Below are 21,170 nucleotides of genomic sequence, written 5' to 3'. Positions count from 1 at the left end.
GTTTTTATTTGATTATAACTTGTTGCTACTCAACCTACCTCTGGTTTGGGTTTATTTTCTTCTTTTTAAATGTTAAGGTAATTTGAAAATGGCCAGAGGTTTTTATTATTATTATTATTATTATTAATTGTGTGTTTTTTCCCTCTTTATTATCTTTTTCTTTGATTTGTTTACCTAACCATAAAAATAAGATAAATTGTGGTGATTAGATAACTACAATAAGTAAACGTGTTTTTCTATACTTCAAACATATAAAAAAAGCAGTTTACATGATTCAGTTCCTTGTACACTTTTTTTAAGTTCGTGTGCCCTAATACACTTAGTTTTTAAAAACAACTATGTGCACAAATTTAGATTTACATGTTTTCAAGGAGAAATTGCAATTTTGAGGAAAAATAAAATCAAATATTTGTCCAAATCAGATAAATACATGATACTGTTTACTGGTGAGATCTGACACCGTCACGTTTTAGAGGCGGTGTGTTTGCGCATGCTTGTTTCTGACACCGGATCTGGCAACACCTCAATACTACACCGCTGTCTCTATGCGAGATTTGTTTGTCAACGGACGGGTTTGAAATTCCACGGGGACCTGGGAGCCCATACATTTTTTTGGTGACAGTTGTGTTGCGTTTGTCAAACACGGGTAAAGGGACTCGATAAGAGTTTTGAGTTTTGTCATGGGTGAATATTTCTCATATAGTAAACGAGAACGTGAACGGCTTATGCTAGTACGTTGTCCTTCGTCGTCCAGCCGGCTTCGTTCGTTAGCTTAGCTAGCTAGCTAGCTGCGTTGCGCCTATGGGGAGTGTTATTAAAAGCGCGTCTACACCAATGTTTTTAGCGTATGATTTCCGGAAAATATTTATAATTACGCGGGGGTTATGTCTCGGAACTGAACTAGTGAACAATTGAAGTAAAGTGACAGAAGAGGCGATGCTGCTTTGTAAGTTACGAACAGTTTTATTATTAAGTACTCGTCTTTGAGCTCTTGTTTGAGCAGAGATAGCGAAAGTCCGGGACTCCAGCAACAACAAGAAGAAGAAGAGGGCTTTGGGGGACGATGTCTTCTCCTGTCACGAGATGAGTTTTGTGGACGATTCGCTGCAGGCGGGGATGTCCTCGGTCCAGTCGGGGCTGGAGGGACACCTGCCGCTTTTACACCGCGGCGCTCAGACTCAAAGCGAGCTGCTGCTGGACCTCAATTCCCCGGAAGCCTACCTGGACGGAAGCCCGCTGGAGTACGCAGACCCCGACAGGAGCAATGGCAGCCCCCTGTTCGAGAGGAGGAAGAGGTCCAGGTCCAACAGCTCCAGGCACAGGTTCAACGAAGTCGTCACCGAGCTGGTACCCGAGGAGGTTCGGTGGTTCTACAAAGAGGACAAGAAGACATGGAAGCCCTTTCTCGGACACGATTCGCTTAAAATTGAACTAATGTTTCGGAAATACTGCGAGCTGAACCCGTCAGCTGTTCGTCAGAGTAAAGGTCCGGAGAGTCCGGAACCGAACGGTACCGCTGTGACGGGAGAGACGGCGAGCTGCAGCGCGCACGAAGGCCGAGGTTCTGTGGACACCTCATCTGAGGAGAGGGACCCAGACGGCATCGAAATCAACGTGGAGCCCGTCTGTGTTCGAGGAGGACTCTATGAGGTTCACATCAAGGAGAAGGAATGTTTTCCTGTCTACTGGAAGCGTAAGTTTATTCACTGTCCATCAGAATCATCCACAAATGCTCTCCTGTCATAAACCTGATACACATTTCATGTTCTGCAGACAACATAAATAGAATTAATGAACAATCTCATCAGGAAGTGGCCTCTACATTTCCCCATCCAACATAAATTATATTAAAAAAAAACAGAAGTCAAACACCTGATTGAGGAACCTGTTTTGCTTTTCATTTAGCTGCAGTTTTTTCTTCTTTTTTTTTTTTTCAGATTGACAGACTAATTGGTATTTTGGGGGAATGTTTGTGCATTGATGTTTTTTTACGTGCTCTGGTAACATTTTTCTGATGGAGAAAGTGCATAAAAAATAATTTGCTTTTCTGAGTATTTCTTTATTCAAATAATTGTTAATCTGGAGTAAATAAGCTTGTAGCAGTGATGTAGCCACAAGCTCCCTGGTCCACTCACATGCATCCACCTGACAAATACATCCATTAAACACCCACTCCTATAAAAATAGGTTTCAACATGTTCTTAATTGCGTATTTTTCGTGATATAGGGTCTATATATAAAATAATGTAACTATTTCTTTACTCAAATCATGTTGGATAAGTACCAGATGAAAACCCACAGTTTGTAAAAGCTCAGAGTTGTGACCCAGCGTCTGCCATGAGCGGGCCAAAGTCTCCCTGCTCCGCTTTAATTCTAAATCATCCACTTGCACACAAATACACAAGTTAGGAAACAAAACGTTTCTTGACATAAACTATTTTCATTAAATAATATTCTCTATATGACTGCCATTTTGTACAGCTGGATAACTCTGATATTGCTAACCACCTTTGTTTGTTTGTTTGTTTTTTTGTTACGGTAATGTTGTGAGGGGCTACGAGCTAGCAGGAGAGAGTGTAAACAAGGAAATACTGGGTTTTTATTGAAAAGCTAACTTTTGTGCAACTCTGGAAAATTTCTAATGTTCTTCTGCTGCTCTGCAGAAATGTATATTAAAAAAGGCTTTTTGGTTTTAGCTAAAGACTGCATAATCATAAGTAAAATATCAGTGCGAACAATTTTACTAAAGAAAAACATATAGTTGGAATGGGACTTTAAAGTCCTTGTTTTCCTTGTCTGAGCTGGCATCTGGCTCAAAACTGTAATGTTGGATAGCTTCAATATTGGTCGCTATTTTTGTTGCATCACTAACGTTGTCTTGGGGTTGTTAGGGGCTGTAAACTTGCAGGAGAGCTTGTAAACAAAGGGATCATGGGAAATGAGGGAAGGTTTACTCCACACCCACATTGCAGAGGCAAATTCTAATGAACTATTTCCATTTTGCAGAAACTATGTCGGAAAAATAGCAATTTTATTTTTTAAAAATAAATAAATAAATAAAACACTGCTAACACCTTTAAAACAGCTCAAAAGATGACTGGAGTGTGACTTTCCTTTTGTTAAAAGAACTTGACAAGTTGCTTTAAAAAGGTCATTTATAGAGTACAAGTTAAATTTGACTGAAACAGTTCAAACATTTTCATTTTTTATGAGATGATGTTCATTAGTGTTGGCAAACAAGGTAAAAAATATATTTTCAACCTTATAAAAAAAAAAAAACTATAGTTCATCTTTTCCAAGCAGACATGAACTGAGTTCTTATCACAGCTTCTCGTCCCTCCCAGCCTAAACATTCAAGTGAGTCTCCTTATCTCTAGGAGAGTCTGCAGATGTTTTTGGGTGTTTATTCATTCTGATAGTTCATTCAGCAAAGTCTGAGCTCTTTCTTCAAAGTGTGACTAATTTAAGATTTACAATTAGACTCCTATTCAGTCTCAGAGGAATGAAGTCTGAATGGTGTTAATGTAATTCTAGACTGTAATCAAACATGGCCCGGCACAGTTGAACACTGAAGCGTGGTCCCTGTGGATTGTCAGACTAATTTAGTCAGTTCATTGTATGTCATCTGCAGCACACTCTGAACAGGAGTCCGTTTCTTCCCAATCATTGCCTTGAAATTGTTACTTTGAGTATAATACATATTGTACGTGGGTCTAAAACACGCACACAACAGTCCATAAAGGAATAGCTGACGGTAAAGTTCCTTTTTCAACAGAACAAGACCATATTCCTGTGATGAGAGGCCAGTGGTTCATCGATGGAACGTGGCTCCCGTTGGAGGAGGAGGAGAGCGACCTGATTGAGCAAGAACATCTGAGCCATTTCCGAGGACAGCAGACGCAAGACACCATTGAGACCGATTTAGTGGTCAAAACAGTTGATAGCAAAGATGGTGAGTACCGAATAAAGATAAGAGGAACATTGTTCAATGTGTTATGGTCCTTAACATAGAAGCTGTCATTGAACAGCAGCTGATCATTTGTTTTCATTAGACAATTCTTTTTTTATTGAATTTCTCTTTGTTTTAAGCTACGGACACACCAGGAATGTGACAAATAATCAGGAATGCTCTTAACTCGATTTCATGAACACAAATATAGGGTGTTCACACTGGTCAAGCAGGGAAGGACTTCTTCTTCTTTCTCTTTTTCTACTGTTTACTAGCGCTTGAACAGACTTAGATGTCAAAGTGGTGTCACTCTTGCTCCAGGCCTTTTCTTTCACAGGTCTATTCAGATATATGAAAGAGTTTGTGTCGTATAAGTTCTCCCACATGGTCAATTTTGAAACGGTTGGCCCTTCCATGAGTAAAGAGGGAAGCCATCTACACGTCCCTACCTGATCCGAGTCCCTCATTTACTTGCGTTTACTTTGACTTTTCGTTTTAGGTGGTGTTGAAGAGGACGATGTGAACATAGCTTAAGAAGTTAAATCCATAAAGATTTTTTGTGGCTGTTTATAAATGTCTTATTCACTGGTTTGTCGATAAACAAACATTATAGTTCAATACCAAATTCTGTGTTGGTCAAAAAAAGTTAAAGCAAAGCTATGACCCGAGCAGTGAGAGTCATAAAAGAGGAATTATGAGACCTGCCTGCAGTTGGTGTCAGAGCAGAGTGAAGAAAAATCTTCAGGTCCTTCCAATCATTTATGTTCGCGTTTCGCCGTGTCATGCCTTCTAGGTCAAATGGGTACATACCATACATTCTGGCTCGTCCCTGTCTGATGGCTATGCTTCAGGGAAGTGTAATGGCTTTCTTTGATTCAGCAGTCCTGTTAAAGCATCTTGTTCCACAAGAACCTCACGGGAGATTAGTATGGGGGTGGGAATGGTACTCAAGAAAATGCAACACCTTTTAGTGGGAAAATTGGGTCATGTTTGAAATTAGAGATTCAAATTACACCAAAATATTTCCAAAAATGCACCCAGGAGAACTCTAGTTAGTTGAATTTGACCAATGAAAGATCTGAATTTTTCCACATGCACACAGAGATTTTCTTTTAGGGAGTTGCAAATTTGACATATTTGCATATATACACAAAACATAGATTGTTGAACAGCCTCTTTTGTAGCTAAAGAGTAGCACTGATTGTCATTTTATTGTAGCTGGTGAATAATTAAAACCTAAACAATATCTTTAGAAGAAAAATATACTTTCTTTCTTTGCAGACTGTTTGCACCTCTATATTTAGCACAGTCACAGATTCCATTAATTCACTTTCTTTGGGCTGATGTTACAAACAGCCTGAACACAGGAGTGCTTTATCTTAGAGCTAATAATAAGATGCACTCAGAGTTGAGCTGAAGAAACCTTAAAGCCCATTACAAAAGATAAATTGATTATACAACGGATGTATGACAACCTACATTACTCTCCAAAAGTCTTTTTTTCCGCCTTCTTCTGGGTGAAGCTGGTTATATGTTATGTAATAAGGAGACACAGTGGTCCATATTTTACTAAATGTTAGCATATTTGATTTAAAGAGCTAGATTTAGAAATATTAATGATTTGAATCTATATCAACATCAATTTATTTATTAATCGTCTTTTAAAGCAACAGTTTTAGGGGGAAAAAAAGCTTTTTTGTTTATTTTTAAATGTCAGATTTCACAAAAATGTACTGATAAAAATGATTTATTTGTTCCATGAAAGTTATCTTTAAGAAGTTAATATTGTCAAGTAAAGTAAATTTTAGACTTTGACAAATATATTATTGATTTATTTAGAATTGGAGCAGGGAATTTAGCATGTTGGCAGTGATAACCAGCATGACCTACATTTTTCCAGTCTTTTTTGTGTTTTTTCATTTAGTGTACTTGGGTAGAAAATAGCTGTGAGAACAAATTTGGAAGTAAACCAAACTCCTTTAACTCAAACATGCAAAGTTGTCAGCTTGTGGTCTAAACTGAAATATGTGAGCTAAATATGATTCATATGGACTACTAGGTAAATCAACCACATTCCTTGAAATAGCACACTATACTTTAGATAAGATGACCACAAATGTTCTAATCTACGAATTATAAAGTAATCACTGGTGATTAAGGTGTCTAAATTAAGTCATCTCAAAACCTGACTTTGTAAACTCTTATTATCAATCTAATAACAATAGTTATTTTATTTGTGGAGACTACAGGGTTTATTTTGACCTTCAGATCTCACTGAGGTGCACAAGAATCAAATTGTTCTCCTTTGAAAGTACTTCTTTTTTTGTAATGATGGAGCCATTAGCTTTATAATATCCTCATGGGTATTATCAATAGCTTTTTACAGCAAACAGAAGCAGTGTAAACTCAGCTGCAGCGTTCCCCTCCTCCATCGTCTTCCTCCTCTTTTGCCTGGAAACACTGCTGACATTTGCAAGTCTAAACTCTTGGATTATCAGAGTCGCTGAGGTCAATCTGACACTGGTAGATGTCTCTGTTTTGATTAACAAAACCCAACTTTCTCAGCTCTGATTTATATGTAGTTTTTTAAAGATATATAGAGCTATATTGAAAAAGTTACCTCTGTTTACATGAAAATATATCAATACTAATTATTCCAATGTTAAAAAGAGTGCTTCAATAGATACATTTGGTTCTTTTTAAGTGCTTCACATGCAAAACAGATGTAATCTTAAAGTATGGGTTTGTATTTTCACTTTATATATATATATATATATATATATATATATATATATATATATATTTAAGGCTCCATGTGCTGACATGCAACACTGGTTTAGTTATTCGTGGCAGTCTTCCTGGGCGGGATTCGTCTTCGTATGTAGGTCAATCAGCAAAAACAACGTGTCAAAATAAGGATTTGAAGGAAAACAGCAGAAGGTGTTGAACATTAGATCTAGATACTACTCGTCTGATTCGTGTCCTAGAACTGAAATAACATCTTCCATGTTTTCAAACTAAAACAATATTTCATTTATCCTTTCAAAGGGTGGAAACGGACAATTTGAAATGATAATGTGGCGCATGTCAATGAAGTATCTCATGATGTCATGACCTTTTCATTGATAAGACAACTCTCAATAATGATAACCTTATATAATGTATTCAGATTTTAGATCTTATATTTGTGATTATCCTGTTTCACTTAATCCTTTAACACTGAAACTTCTGCGCCGGTTTTCTCCTTCAGAATCTACTGGAATTACGTTGATCGTGTTAACTGTTGAAAAGTTACAGTATGTTAAAGTTTTTGTGTTAAAGCGTCACTGGCGACGCCTCAGGTGTTAAAGGGTTAAACACACTTATATGGGACATTTTATTTTTAAAGATGTGTTTAATTTTTGCCTAAACTGCTCTTTAGAATCCTCAAAAGACTGTGGAAATGTGAATGTTCTGTCTCAACAGCTCCAGACAAGAGTAAAACCAATCTGCCACCTACCTATTTCTTGAGAAATCCAAGCTTTAGAGGTCTTAACTGTTTTGAAATGCAATAATAATATGTTAGTAATCAAAATATTTCAATGTGAGCCTTATGCAAACACAGCTATGTAATGTGCTGTCCTTTTTTTTAACAGTAACCTAATTGCAATGCTACATGCTAGGCTAGCATGTTCTAGATCAACGTTTTCCAAACCCAGAGCTCAGGACTCTCCGTCATGCATGTTTTTAATCTACATTTTCAAGCCTGATAACAGTGTGTGTTCCCTGCTGAATTTCTTAAAGTGTAACCAAACCAGGAAGTTGGAGGCCGACTCCACCCACTGGCGAAATTTGAAAATCCAGTCAGAGGGGTGGGGCTTGGGGGCTGGGCTGTTATCATTACTGGAGCTGTAGATCATGATGTCGGACTTCTGAAACTTACATGGTTCGACCAATCACAAAATTCAACTGTAATACCTCGATTCAACCCGTAGGGAACAGCAGACAGGCAATTTTTGACTATATTTAGAAGAATTAATCAGTTTTATTTCAATTTCTCAAAAAATTGGCTATGACCAACAGACAACACTTTTAAAGCCCATTTATAGAGATCAACAGCCAAAAAAAGTTAATTTAGGGTTTGGTTACCCTTTAAAGACTTCAGTAAGGCGACTTTGAATGAAAATTGTATTTTTCTGAAAATGGGTGACATATTTTTAAAAAATTACCGCATTTCTGAGTATTTAAAGAATTCAATTTAAAGTATTTCAACAAAAAAAAGAGATTATTTGTGACGTAGAAAATATGGTGGGCGGGTCACTAGCGCCATGCTCTGTGGGGGAGGGGAAGAGAGGGCGGACAGCCCTGCCCCCATCTCGGAGCAAATTTCTAATGAACTACCACCACTCTGAAACTATGTCCTAGAAAGTGACAAAACTTTTGTGATTCTGATTAAAAAATCAGACTTAAAAGAGCACTGGGAACACTTTTGATCAAAAGATGATTACAAAACAGCATGAACAATCAGGCTGATGAGCCCTGAGAACTGGGTTTTGTAAACATTGTTCTAGATGATGTTTGTGTGAGTGACACTGGAATGATGGCCATTACTCACTCTTTGTTGGTTGTTAGTTCTCTTCCACCTGCCCCCTTTCTACCTCCCTTTTCTGTTCAAATGGAGTGGATATCAGACGAGTGCTAAAACTAGATGTCACAAGCGCAAACGCTGCCAAGGTACTGTAAAATGCCACGTTCCTGTTTACTTCTGCTTTAGTAGTTTTTCTAGATTTAACCCCCTCCTTCTAGATCATAGGTCTCTTGTGGTTCACATCTTTGAATTCTTATTTTACGCTAGACCTAGGCTCAGTTAGACTTCCTGTGATTCAAATGAAAACCAAGCAGTTTTTTTCCTCCAGTTTTTGATTGCAGCTTTAACTGGGCCTAGTTGCTAGAACTCCCTTTTTGTGCTGTGATCCAGAATTTGGAACTACTGTTGCTTGTTTCTGCTTCCTGGAATGGTGAGCACACAACATGGTTCCCTCAACGACAAGGACCAGACCCCCATAAAGAAGCAGATTCTCAAGAAAATCCGACCTGCTTTACTGCTTTTTTTTATTCATTTTCCATCCAGCTTTTTGCCATTCTATTGTTATTTTTTTTTTCTTTTTTTTTGCAGAGTCACAGTAACTTTAATGAACAGTAGCTCTACAGAGAACATGGCTCTCTGTTGATGAGCCACACAGAGGAGTCTTTGTACTCACTATTACCGGCCCAAACATGTTGTGTGCATTCAATCCCTTTGGGTCTATTCTTTTATTTCTGGGGGTGTGAATAGAAAAGCTCCACAGCTTGTTTCCTTATCTTATAACAAATCCAAGTGTCCATTAGGCTTGAATCCATGTGCAGCAAGCAGACATCAGAGAAAATAAAGAGCGCAGCTACAGCTTCCAAACAAACTTCCCATAATTCCTTTATTTTATGAATATATTTCTTCCTGCAGCCCTGCAGGCTTTACTGTCAGACACTGATGACGTGCTTTCAGTTTTCAAATTTTAATTATCGGAAAGTTTGTTCTCAAAATGAAGCTGCCATCTCTTGAAAGACGATCCTTAGGAATGTTCCCAACAAAAGAGAAACTAGTACACTTAAATATGTGACCAGTAGATGCACATGATTGTTACTCCAACAAATGAGAAGAAAATTCAAATAACAGTCGTCTCCACTGAATATGTGTGGTTGTATTTAAAATAAAAAAAATGTTATAGTCTTTTAAATGATCAAATTTGTGTTTTCTGAGGGCAAAATTAATCTTTTGACCTCACTGGAAATTCACAGGGCTCTGTAAATAGTCTTTAAAAATGATTCGGGTTATGCAAGGTCTGGATGAATTTGCTAAATTAATATTCTAGTATTCACGCTGTATTGTTAGTTTGGAAAAATGTAGATTGGAGCATTTTTCTGAAAGCTTAGCTGAAGTTTCATGCTTAATCCCCAGTTCATTACAAAGAGCTGTCACTGTCTGCAACACAAAGCCCATCATCTCAAAGCATTTCATCCAAATGATCTTGACTGAACAGGTTATTGTAAGGGCAAGCAGCACAGCAAAAAAAATGTCTAGTCAGCATTTCTTATTTATTACTCTTTGCTTTTTGAGGTGTCCTTTTGTCATAAATCTGCTCTTACTTGGCTTAGTCATAAAGCATCATACTGAGGCAAAAACAGTTGATCTGGAACTGCACTCATGCTAAATTAACCTTCAATCTGATGATTTTCCAAATAGACGACAAGCAAGAGCTGAAATATGCAGTTTGACTGTGTGATGTTTTACTTTCTGCAGATCAATGCCACAGACTGCATTTGATTGAGCTATTTGAAGAGATGGGTTGCTATTTTTGTACTGCTATAGTAGCAATGTGTGCTTATTACGTCTCCTTTTTTAATTTCTGTAATATGCAGTGTCTCACTGGATACAACTGATCCTCTCTCCCTGTCAGTGTCCCTCTCTTTCCCCTCTCTCCTTCAAACTTCCCACGTCCCTCCACTGATGCCCTTTCTCCTCTCATTTAATTGAATCACATTCTAACTTCATTTTTCTCTGCCCTTCCCTTCTGCAGCCATCCACAGTCTGAAGTTGAGCCGGACCCATGTAGATTGGCACAGCGTGGACGAAGTCTACCTCTACAGTGATGCTACCACCTCCAAAATTGCACGCACTGTCACCCAAAAACTGGGTTTCTCTAAAGGTCTGGAAACATATATGTAGCTTTTTAGTGAAGACTCCCAGTTTTTATTAGTTAATTAGGCTTATTTAAAACATTTCTGTAACAGAAAATAAGATTTTAATGAGCATTTTTGAGTTTATAGTTATGTTTCATAATTACCCATAAACCACTGTGCCTATCTTCTGATTCAAACTCAAATGAATATGTCTAACTGCGTTCAAAAAGTGTGATCCTTATTGTTATTTTGGTCTAAATTTGATCATATAGCCTAATTTTTTATGTACAGATAACAATACATAACAATAATAAATCTGATGAGAAATAATATTCTAGGTTTCTCTTCAAGGTGTTTCTCTGTGAGATAAATATCTCTGTTCCGCTCTGTGAGTTCATCGACTTCTATTACCTGTCTGTCCCTCACATGAATGGATTAAGTAAAGCTACGATTACAAGTGGTGCCAAACACTCTCAGGTCACAGTCTCAACTGGAGTCTCACCTACTGACCTATTTAAACAGTACACTTTAGTAACACGTTATTTTTAGATTAATGATTTTGTTTAGGTGAAGTCGGAGTTTTTGTTTTTTTGTTATTTTTTTTAGCAGTTTGCTTAAAAAAACAACAAAATAAAAGTTTCTTGGACTTTTTTATATTTCAGCATCAAGCAGCGGCACACGGCTCCACCGGGGTTACGTTGAGGAGGCCTCTCCAGAGGATAGACCCCCTCAGACGACGCACATTGTCTTTGTGGTGCACGGGATTGGGCAGAAGATGGATCAGGGGCGCATTATTAAAAACACTGGAATGTGAGTTGAATTTGTTCAAAATGCTATTTCATGTAAACTGTAGTTGAGTGTGTGTGTACTGTGCAGGTTTCATTTTTTTTTAAAAATACATTTCATTTAGATCCAGTCCAAAGATGTTTTTGAACAAGTTTTTAATTAGAGGAAAAATCTACACACACATGGTAGAATTGAGTCCAAAACTGATTTGGATTTTGTGGAATTAAGAGTTCTTTTTACCTGACCCGCTACGGCAGGTTCGTGTTTGGCGCAGTGCAGTCAGACTTACTCATTCGAGAAGGAAACCCGATTCTTCCCTCTAGAGAACGTCGCCTCTGCTCCGGAGTCTGGTGGCACACCTTTTACGCTTTTGCGTCAACGCTTTGCATTGTTCTTGTATTACTCTGAAGCAGCTGCTCGTTCATGGAAACTTCTTTACCACTGATCCTGAGCTGAACTTTGGAGGCCTGTAATGATTGTAAGAAGTTGGTGACCTTAGTGACCTTTGGTCTACCACTTTGTGACTAAGTTGTTGTTATTCCATTTTATCATAACACCATTGTACTCTGTGCTGTTTACAGTAACTTATACGTTTAGAACTATAAAAGCAAGTTTTGTTTAAGCCGTGACCAAAAAAACTCCAGAGTTGAAACACACAACACTGTACTTGCACTTGTCGTTTTGTTCCCTTTGTTTTTCCATAGAAAACCTTGTATATTCTTTTTAGCATGAGCAACACACAGATCATTCAGCAAGAGTTATTTCTATATATTTGTTAGAATTTCTGGTTGTGGAACCTCAATGAAAATTGTTTGTCCAAAGCTACCAAAAAGAAAACCGCATCCATGTTTCAGTCTCACCAAGTGAGGACTCTGTTGTTGAAGCAGATTTGACTAAGAAGGCAAAGTAGACCAAGTCGAAGACATTAAGCCCGACTCTTCCTGTGGATTACAATCCTCACACTGAGCCAAGAGAAAAGATCAGCCTCATATTCCTGATCTCTCCCCCGGTTGCTGCAATAGGATGTTAGAATAGAGTTTTTTGAGCATCAATAAAAGATTTAAGAATGTAGTCGCCTTGGTCTTATCAGGAGGTTTGGTTGTATTTATACGCTAAGGTTAATGGAATAACACAAAGGTGACGGCTTTGGAAACCGTATGATTACAAGCTTCAGCGCTAAAGGTTCTTCTGACAACATGGAACCGCTCTGTCTAAACATCCAGCAGGTGCTCCATTCACCCAGCAGCTGAAAGCCTTCTTCTGTTTGCATTTACCCTTCAATGTATACACCCCCCCCACGCATGTGCTTTTATTGTCCCCTGCAAACCCGTAGAGCAACATTGAAAACAGGTGACACAACACCTCTTTTTACGTAAACCTAATAATCAAGGTCTAATGTTTTGTATATTTTTTCCTTTCTTAAAGGTTGAGGGAAGGTGTAAGGAAGATGGAAGACAAGCACTTTTCAAAACACAAAGACGAGCATGTGGAATTCTTTCCTGTCGAGTGGCGTTCCAAACTCACACTAGATGGAGGTTTGTTTGTTTGTTTGTTCGTTTATTTAATTGTAATAAGATATTAATTAGGGGTGTAATGGATCACAAAACTCACAGCTCGGATCGCGTCACGCTGCAGATCATTTTTCGGATCAGTAAAAAGGAAAAATAAGTAGATTAAATCTAAAAATTTATTTTTTGAAACCTTTTACAACATATATTTTTAATAAAGTATATATAAAGTACTTCAAAACACACACATTGTACGTCAAAAATTTGCACAACGAGATCTATTTATCAAAACAAATTTGATCTCATGAATATTCCGATACATAAAAATGTTCAAGATCTTCATATAAACAAAAGTGCATCATTTGGCACTACATTTTTAGATTGGATGGATTGAATAATTTATAACTTTTATAACTTTAAATTAAATGTACCAGGAAAATCTCTGAACAACCTCAAAAATGTGTATCTGGAAACATGTTTGCCGATGTTTTTTTTTTGTTGTAGAACTCTTTAAAATAAATAAACGTGACCTCTCCTCATACTCGTCTTTTGAGTGTAAGAAAAACTCCTCCCACACGGTGCAGGAGCGTCAGGTTTTTCAAGCGCTTTTGGACAAGCCTCTAGTAGCAACTTTGACGCACGTTAAAATTAGGATGGTGGACGCGAATACGAGGCGTGAATTGCATGTTGAGGGGATCTGAGGTACACGTGTGTGCCGAACCGTGGAAAGTGATCCATACCGATTATCAGTGATCCGTTATACCCCTAATAATAATCGTATATATTTTCAGATATAATAAACTATATTGAATGTGAGCGTTATATGTGTTGTTACTCTGATGTTATAGATACAGTCGAGTCGATCACACCAGACAAAGTCAGAGGGCTGAGAGACCTCTTAAACAGCAGTGCCATGGACATCATGTACTACAACAGCCCTCTTTATCGGGACGAAGTGAGTCGAACATTTTCAGAAGCTTTGACAAATCCATCCGTCTCCATTTCAGTTTAAAGCATCTTCTCGTTCTCCTCCCAGATTACCAAGGGCCTCACACAGGAGCTGAACAGACTGTACTCGCTCTTCTGCTCTCGGAACCCGGAGTTTGAGGACAAGGGCGGGAAAGTGTCCGTCGTGGCTCATTCCCTCGGCTGCGTCATCACCTACGACATCATCACCGGATGGGATCCCGTGCGCTTCTGTCTGCAGGAGCACCGTGCGGTAGAGGAGGAGATGGATTTGCGCTGGATGTCCTACGAGGAGAAGCAGCTGCTGCAGCAGCTGAAAAACACACGCAGCAGGTAGGAGTTTGCTCACACGCCGCGGTGACTTTCAGTCGTTGTGTTTGGACCTCTTTAAAGCTCATTGACTTGATGTGTTTTTCACCCATAATTCAAAGTCTCAATTGACAATTTGAAAATTGAACCTTACATATTTAAATATATAAAGCAAAATCAACTGCATTTTAAATTGTCATCGTTTTTTAGTGTTACAATTCAAATCAAAATTCATTTTATTATTTGCAATTCAACTTGAAATCTATTGTACTTGAATTTGCCGCGGTGTCAAAATTCTAAAGAAATTGTAAATTGAGAAGTGGAGCAGATTGCTCGATTATTGATGGATTTAGCTTTGTTTAACCTTTAAATCATTTTATCTTGACAGGTTACTAGACTTGGAGGATCAGCTTGTAGCTCTGGAGGCCTTGAGGCCTTCAGTCCCTCCAGCTCTCAAATTTAAGGTTAGATGATTCTTTTTGTTGACGTGTATAACTATCACAATGTTGTAGCACAAATACTTAAAAGTATTTTCCTGTTTGTAAGCAATTTATTTTACTATTTCCCATAATAAAGTTCTGCTTACCTTTTAATCCTGCTGTTAACAGGTGGAAAACTTTTTCTGTATGGGTTCTCCGTTGGCCGTGTTTTTGGCGCTGAGAGGAATCCGTCCAGGCATCAGCTGTCATCAGGACCACATCTTACCCACCTCCATCTGCAGCCGGCTCTTCAACGTCTTCCACCCCACGGACCCTGTGGTCAGTTCTCCTTAAACCTATGTCACTTTTTTATTATTTTGTTGGAAGGAGAGTCATCGTGTCTATACTCATCACCTTTTAACTGTTTAGGCCTACAGACTGGAGCCTCTCATCCTTAAACACTATAGCAACATTGCACCTGTCCAGATAAACTGGTAAGAACCTACTTTTTGTAATGGTCTTCATTTTTTTATGGTTTTACATGTATTTGTATTTGTTTCTTTAGGTCTAGTGCCACTAATCCCACACCCTATGATGAAATCCGGCCTTCATTCCTAAACCCTGTAAAGGATCCACCGTCTGACACAGAGAGCATTCCCAGCCCAAGCACATCTCCTGTCCTTCCCCGTAAGAACTACGGAGAATCCATCACCAGCTTGGGAAAGGCTAGCATACTCGGTAAATTGTTATGACTAGAGAAACCTTGCTGTCTTTTTTTGATGTGCCAGGACAGATGATCTTGTACAGTCAGCAAGTACTCAGTGTGGATATCAAGTTCTTCTTGCCTTTCATGTTCATACACCAGATCTTATTTTCTTTTTGTCAGACAAATGGAAAGATAGAGTTATAGTTTACCTTGACATATTTTGAACCAAAGATAAATCTCTGATCTTTTGTTCACCCAAAAGATATTTGATGACCCACTACAATGAAAATTTTCCTTTTTTTGTTTTTAGCATGTTCTTATAGCATTTTTCTCATGATGGAGGACCTACGCAAAATAATTTATGTTTAAAACTGTGTTTCTTAGTACTTCTAAATTCAAATCGTATTTGATCAGAAAACCGGATGCTAGAAAAAGCTCAAACTTATGACGCTCTTACTGAAAAGGACGTGCCAAAGTCTCTCTTCTCCACTGCGCTCTCTTGTGCGCACCCTGGCCTGCTCATGCTAAGGTGTGCGTGAAATGATGAGCCTTCAGCACTCGCGTGCTCATCCGAGCTGGCCTCTGGCTCAAAACGGTATGACTGGATTGATCCAATATTGCTCGTCATTATTTCTGCGCTGCTAATGCTAGCTTGAGGCTATACGCTGGCGATGGGGAGGGAGCGGTCCGGCCCACAACGCTTAATTGGATTTCTAATGAGCTAACTGCCGCTGGGCATAAAATACGTCTTAAAAATGGTTTTGATTTTGGCTAAAAATTGCAGAATTATAACTAAAAGACATCTGGGAACAATTCTATGAAAGAAAAAAATATGGTTGGAAAGGGACTTAAAAGAATATACATGTAAGCCTTATGGAAATTATTGTGCTGAAGAAACTGGACAAACATCAAATCAAGAAAAAAGCAGCAGAATGTGAGAAACACAGCAGGAAGACTCAAAAAAGAACATGCAGAGCACTAGAAACCTCCTGTCAGGTTTATTTAATATTTCATATCACAACATGGACTATAGTAGAGGAAAGATGAGGAGCTGCTGTCTCTACTCTGTGGACCACACCCGTCCGAATGAGGCGTGGTCACCCAGACTCAATAGTGTCTTAAGGGCCACGCCCAACAGTGACATGCTAAGCAAAACCTAAGAAAGGCCAGTGGTCAAAACATGTCGAAATAAACATCCTTATGTCTCCATTTGTTTGAAAAAAGAAAAAAAATGAATAAAGTACCTCAATTTAAAGAATAAATGTTGCTCTTTTCCTCTTATCCCTAGTAATGAGTCAACAGTGCCATCATGTGGCGTAAGAACTCCTCCCTATGCGCATGTTTTAAAAATACTTCTGTAAACATGACCTAACTTGCTATAAAGGTTTCATTGTTTTCTGCTATGAATCTGTTTTTAATTCATCTGCCTCTCATTTTTTTCCTGATCTGTCTTTTAATCCTCATATGCAGGAGCTGCGAGCATTGGGAAGGGCATCGGCGGAATCCTCTTTTCCCGTTTTTCCCGCTCCAACAGCCAGCCTTCAGTGTCCTTAGGACTCGAAGGAGGCCCAAATTGTGAGGAAGAGGAGCAAAGTCGCACCGAAAGCCAATCAGCTTATGGGCTCTCCACCATGATTCGACCCATGTCCCCTACCGCTGACACATCATGTGAGTTTAGTCGCTCATCCATCACGCCGCTTGAGTTCGAATAGAATGTTGGTCTGCCTTCTAGACATGCATGAACTGATCCTTCTGTCTTGCAGTGGAGCTGGAGAGACGTATTGATTTTGAACTCCGGGAGGGATTGGTGGAGAGCCGTTACTGGTCGACGGTGACCTCACACACGGGCTACTGGTGCTCACATGATGTTGCACTCTTTTTGTTGACCTTTATATATAAGCAGAAGTCAACAATCTCCGCCCCGATAGACGACACTCCAGAGTCGGACTGAAGCAGAACACACATCTGAAGGATGTTGTGTCACAGTAAAGGCATTTGTTTCTCATGGGCAGAACTCAGTGACTTCAATTAACAATTTTCCATCCTCAGACTCTTCAGACTGTTAGTTTTTTTTGTTTTGTTTACCAGCTCTTTGAAATTAATACTCAAAAGACGACACAAGGCCTCATGTTTTTGCTTCTTTTTGTTTAGCTTGTGTGTATTTGCTAACCCATAAGGTGACAACGTTGGGCCAGAAACACTTGACTGACTGCTAGTTACATTTAGAAGAAGGGACTAATGATTCCAATGCATGGATGTTTTGCAATCAATGAAGGAAGAAAAAAAAAGACTTCATTCCCAGCCTCAAGTCAAACAGCTGCAGCCTGTTTTTGTTTAGTTTTTTGTTAATCAGTGCTTGAATCCAAACAGTCCGAAGCTTTGTGACGTCTTTGTCTGGTTCAGCCAATGAGGCTTCAAGCTGTGTGTCTAAATGTCTGTTACCCATTTATGAGAGCAAATGTTTGTTACATAAATCTTTCAATATTTAGTTACTACTAGTCGAAAAATCTACTGCTAGAAAAGCAAATGCAATGCCTTTTGAAATCTGCCAAACAGTCATAAATATTTTTGTTTTTTCCACACATTTAAGAAAAAACAAGGCATTATCCCTTTAAAATTGCAATATAGAGAAATGAAGACTTTTCAATGTTACTTCTGAGTTTCAAACTAATGTAACCAGAGCTGATTTTTCTAGAAAAATGATCACTTAAAAAAATTGCACTCAACCAAAATCCATGCTTCTGTAATGACTATGAATCATGAAGAGACTTTCTTTTTATTGTTGAATCTTTATATTGATTTCCAGATGAAATCAGTGGTACTAGATGTATTTTTCTGGAACTAAAAAGTATTTTTCATAGCGATTTGTGGAAATAAACTTCAGTGTGTGGACAAAGGATCTTGTGGCCAAATAAACTAGTGACTTAGCTGCCTTAGTAATATTTACCCTGATAAATAGTCAAAAATGATTAGAGGGCAACTAAAGTCATCTTATTTTATTGCATTAGTGATGCATTCCACATAAAAGTAAATGTTCTTTATTTTTTTCATCAACTTGCACTTTCCCCTTTCAGAAAAGCTTGATTAAAATACTTTATTCCTGCAGCTGCCTCACATGTCGTAGTTGCAATCATGCGACCAAGTGAAAGGGCAAATTAATATTCCAATTTTTCTTCGCTCTGGTTTATTAAAGCAATAGGTTAAATGAACACAGCAGGAGTTTATAGTCGGTGCAGCCTCAAACATGGTGGTAAACCCTTAAAATAAAGTAAGAAGTCGTGCCCTGTGCCAACGCTCATGTACTTCTGAACTACTTTTTTCAAAAATATTTGAAATAAATGAACTCCCCTCTGCTTTACATTCCACTATTTAAGTTAATGTTAGTTTTTGTTGGTAAAACTGCAGCTTTATTGTGCACAAGTATTATTTGTCTCTGGTCTGTCATTGAATCTAGCTGTCGTTTGATGTTTGAATCATGTTTGCTTCGGCCTACTCGCTAAAACCAGGCTGCCTTGGGAAGCTAACCTGATTGTAAACCATGGAGGAAACCTCAAATAAATCAATGCAAGAGGATTGACTTTACCTGGATCTCCTGGATCTCGCACAGTCTTTGTGAATGAGTTGCACAGAAACGTGACGTTTTATTTTTTTGATCATGTGTTGCATTGTGAAAAATGCAGAAAGTGACTTCAAGACAATTGATGTGTTGCTTCTGCTCCAGCCACAAACACACAGGAGGAGCTGGGCTGTGTTCTGACAAGAATGGCAATAATCCTATTTGTAGTTTCCAAAATTTTGGGAACATCTCTCATTCTTGCACAGGTTTTAAAAGTACTTGGAAAAGCATTGGGACTATCTATTTTTCTTGCATCTTAAGCATCAGGGAAAGCTGTTACTCATTTGTTTTACACTCCAATAATTTGATGTCATATTTAAGCCATTATTAAACAGACAACGCTGATGTGTCGTCATGTTACTGAAAGTGCATCAGCACACTGGTGAAAATCTATTTTAAAAGCAAAAATAAATGGCCTAAAAAGGAAATTCTAACACTGACTTTTGAATCGTCGTGTTTCTGTCCTTGGAGCTGTGCAATAACTAATGCCTGGTATGGGTCCTGCCATTCAAATCCTTTTTATTTAGCCGTTTGGGTTGGGTAATGTCATGTTTCACACATTAAAGTTGAATAAAAAAACTTGTCAGTGTGGATTCTTTAGAGTTCGGATCTCCAGAAGAGAACCGTTTCAGGGCTTTTGTCCAGACCGGCTGGGGAGAACAATACATCTGTTCATCTGAAGCCTTCAGATTCTTCCCGTGAAGCCCCCCTGGAGAGGGAAACAAAGCTGGCTTATAATTTATGAATGGACTGTATTGTAGTCCAGATGTAGTCGTGTCCTCCATATGCGTTCTTTGGGATTTGGGAGACTAAAAACTGCAAAGGCGAGGTCTTCAAATGGACTGTGGTTATATTGAGAAAATGTATTTTGTGGCCACAAGAGGGCAGTCAATTCTTTAAAGCTTCCACTTATTTGTGATGTTCCTTATCCTGAGCTGTTATTACTCAACCAATTGGGCTTTTTTTTCTTTTAATTTTTTATTTAACACGTGCAATCATATAAAAAGACAATTTTAAAGCAAACTTTGCTCTTTTATTTCTCTGTGTCCTCATCCACCTCAGCAGGAACGACACCAACTTTCTATTTGAATCTCCTGCTCTGCATCTGACTCAAATGTTTACTTTGCAATTAAAACAGAGCCTTTAAAAGGTAATGGGGTCTGCTGCCAGACACTGACAAGGGGGCCTGAGCAGCAGGGAGAGCGGTTGTAAATAGCTTTGATGCTGACTGGGATCTGAAGGTCCAGATTCCTGAGCTGGATGATTGCAGCTGCGTGAGTTCACCGGGAGACTGGGCCAGAAAAGCAGATGATTCATGGGACTCTGCTGCAGACGGCGTGCGGTGGAGTGTGTGCTGCTCTGTTGCTTTTGGAGAGATGGAAGACAGGTGCATATTTCTTTTCTATTTTCCACTCAACAGTTATGCTTTGTATGATCATTTGATTCCCCATGTCTTCTGCTGCAGTCACTGTATACAGACAATATTGGTCTAATCTGATGAAGTTTGAACAGAAAAAAAGTTCATGCAAAAACCAGCAAAAGGTTTTCTTTTTGCATAAAAAAATCAAATATCTAATTTATTTCTAATAAAGTTAACAAGGTTAATAAACTAATTAAGAATGTGTATTTTCTCATAAAAAATAAACAATTAGTATGTTATGTTTCTCCAATCTATTATATATTTTTTACTTTCTTTAGAATAAATTATTTTTAAAGGTTTAAGAGCTTAATAATGAACATTAAACCAGAAAAAGTAAAATGTAAGTTTAAAGCTTAATTTTAAAAGAATATGGAGGGAACATAAATTCATATTAGAAGTATGGAAACCAAAATGCCATTTGTGCATTTTTTCTATTATTTTATTTTATTGCTGCATAAGAGCTGCACAGCTCCCCGGGTGCTGATGCAAGACTTAGCAGCACTATTACCATAAAAGGCAGCATGAGATCCTTCCTATGAGTCTAGAAACTCTTCCACGTGTTCAACCTTCTACTGTTGATTTCACAGACGCATTAAAGTGCATCAGTCTTTCTACGTTCAAACTGTTTCCCATTGGATTTATGTGGTTATTTGTGTTGATTATTTCAAAAGTAATATCATTTTTTTAGTAATATTTTTTACAAATTTGATTTTTTCACCCTATTAAGTAGCAAAAGTTGTTTTGGGCACATACTAATTGTGGAATTTGTGTCCAATTTACTAAATAGTATTTAAA

At 38.2% G+C, this 21,170-nt stretch overlaps 1 protein-coding gene across 1 annotated transcript; it reads left to right on the top strand.

The window, feature by feature from the left end:
• Positions 1-496: 496 nt before the first annotated feature.
• Positions 497-18,927, top strand: ddhd1a (DDHD domain containing 1a). Its single transcript, XM_024267839.2, has 13 exons — positions 497-1,693; positions 3,776-3,952; positions 10,543-10,671; positions 11,308-11,455; positions 12,857-12,966; positions 13,788-13,894; positions 13,976-14,238; positions 14,603-14,678; positions 14,823-14,972; positions 15,063-15,127; positions 15,199-15,371; positions 16,810-17,007; positions 17,103-18,927. Exons 1-13 carry the CDS (start codon positions 1,084-1,086, stop codon positions 17,288-17,290), a joined length of 2,394 nt encoding a protein of 797 aa, XP_024123607.1. The 5' UTR covers positions 497-1,083; the 3' UTR covers positions 17,291-18,927.
• The last annotated feature ends 2,243 nt before the right edge of the window (positions 18,928-21,170 follow it).

Source organism: Oryzias melastigma, linkage group LG22 (genome assembly GCF_002922805.2).
Source record: "Oryzias melastigma strain HK-1 linkage group LG22, ASM292280v2, whole genome shotgun sequence".
Classification (NCBI taxonomy): Eukaryota; Metazoa; Chordata; class Actinopteri; order Beloniformes; family Adrianichthyidae; genus Oryzias; species Oryzias melastigma.
This window is presented reverse-complemented; position numbering and strand designations above follow the sequence as displayed.

Excerpts from the sequence above, each read along its gene's own strand:
- ddhd1a (XM_024267839.2), top strand. The coding sequence starts at position 1,084 with ATGAGTTTTGTGGACGATTCGCTGCAGGCGGGGATGTCCTCGGTCCAG. Across the intron at positions 11,456-12,856 it reads ATTATTAAAAACACTGGAAT|GTTGAGGGAAGGTGTAAGGA; the intron begins GTGAGTTGAATT and ends CCTTTCTTAAAG. Across the intron at positions 17,008-17,102 it reads CCCTACCGCTGACACATCAT|TGGAGCTGGAGAGACGTATT; the intron begins GTGAGTTTAGTC and ends TCTGTCTTGCAG.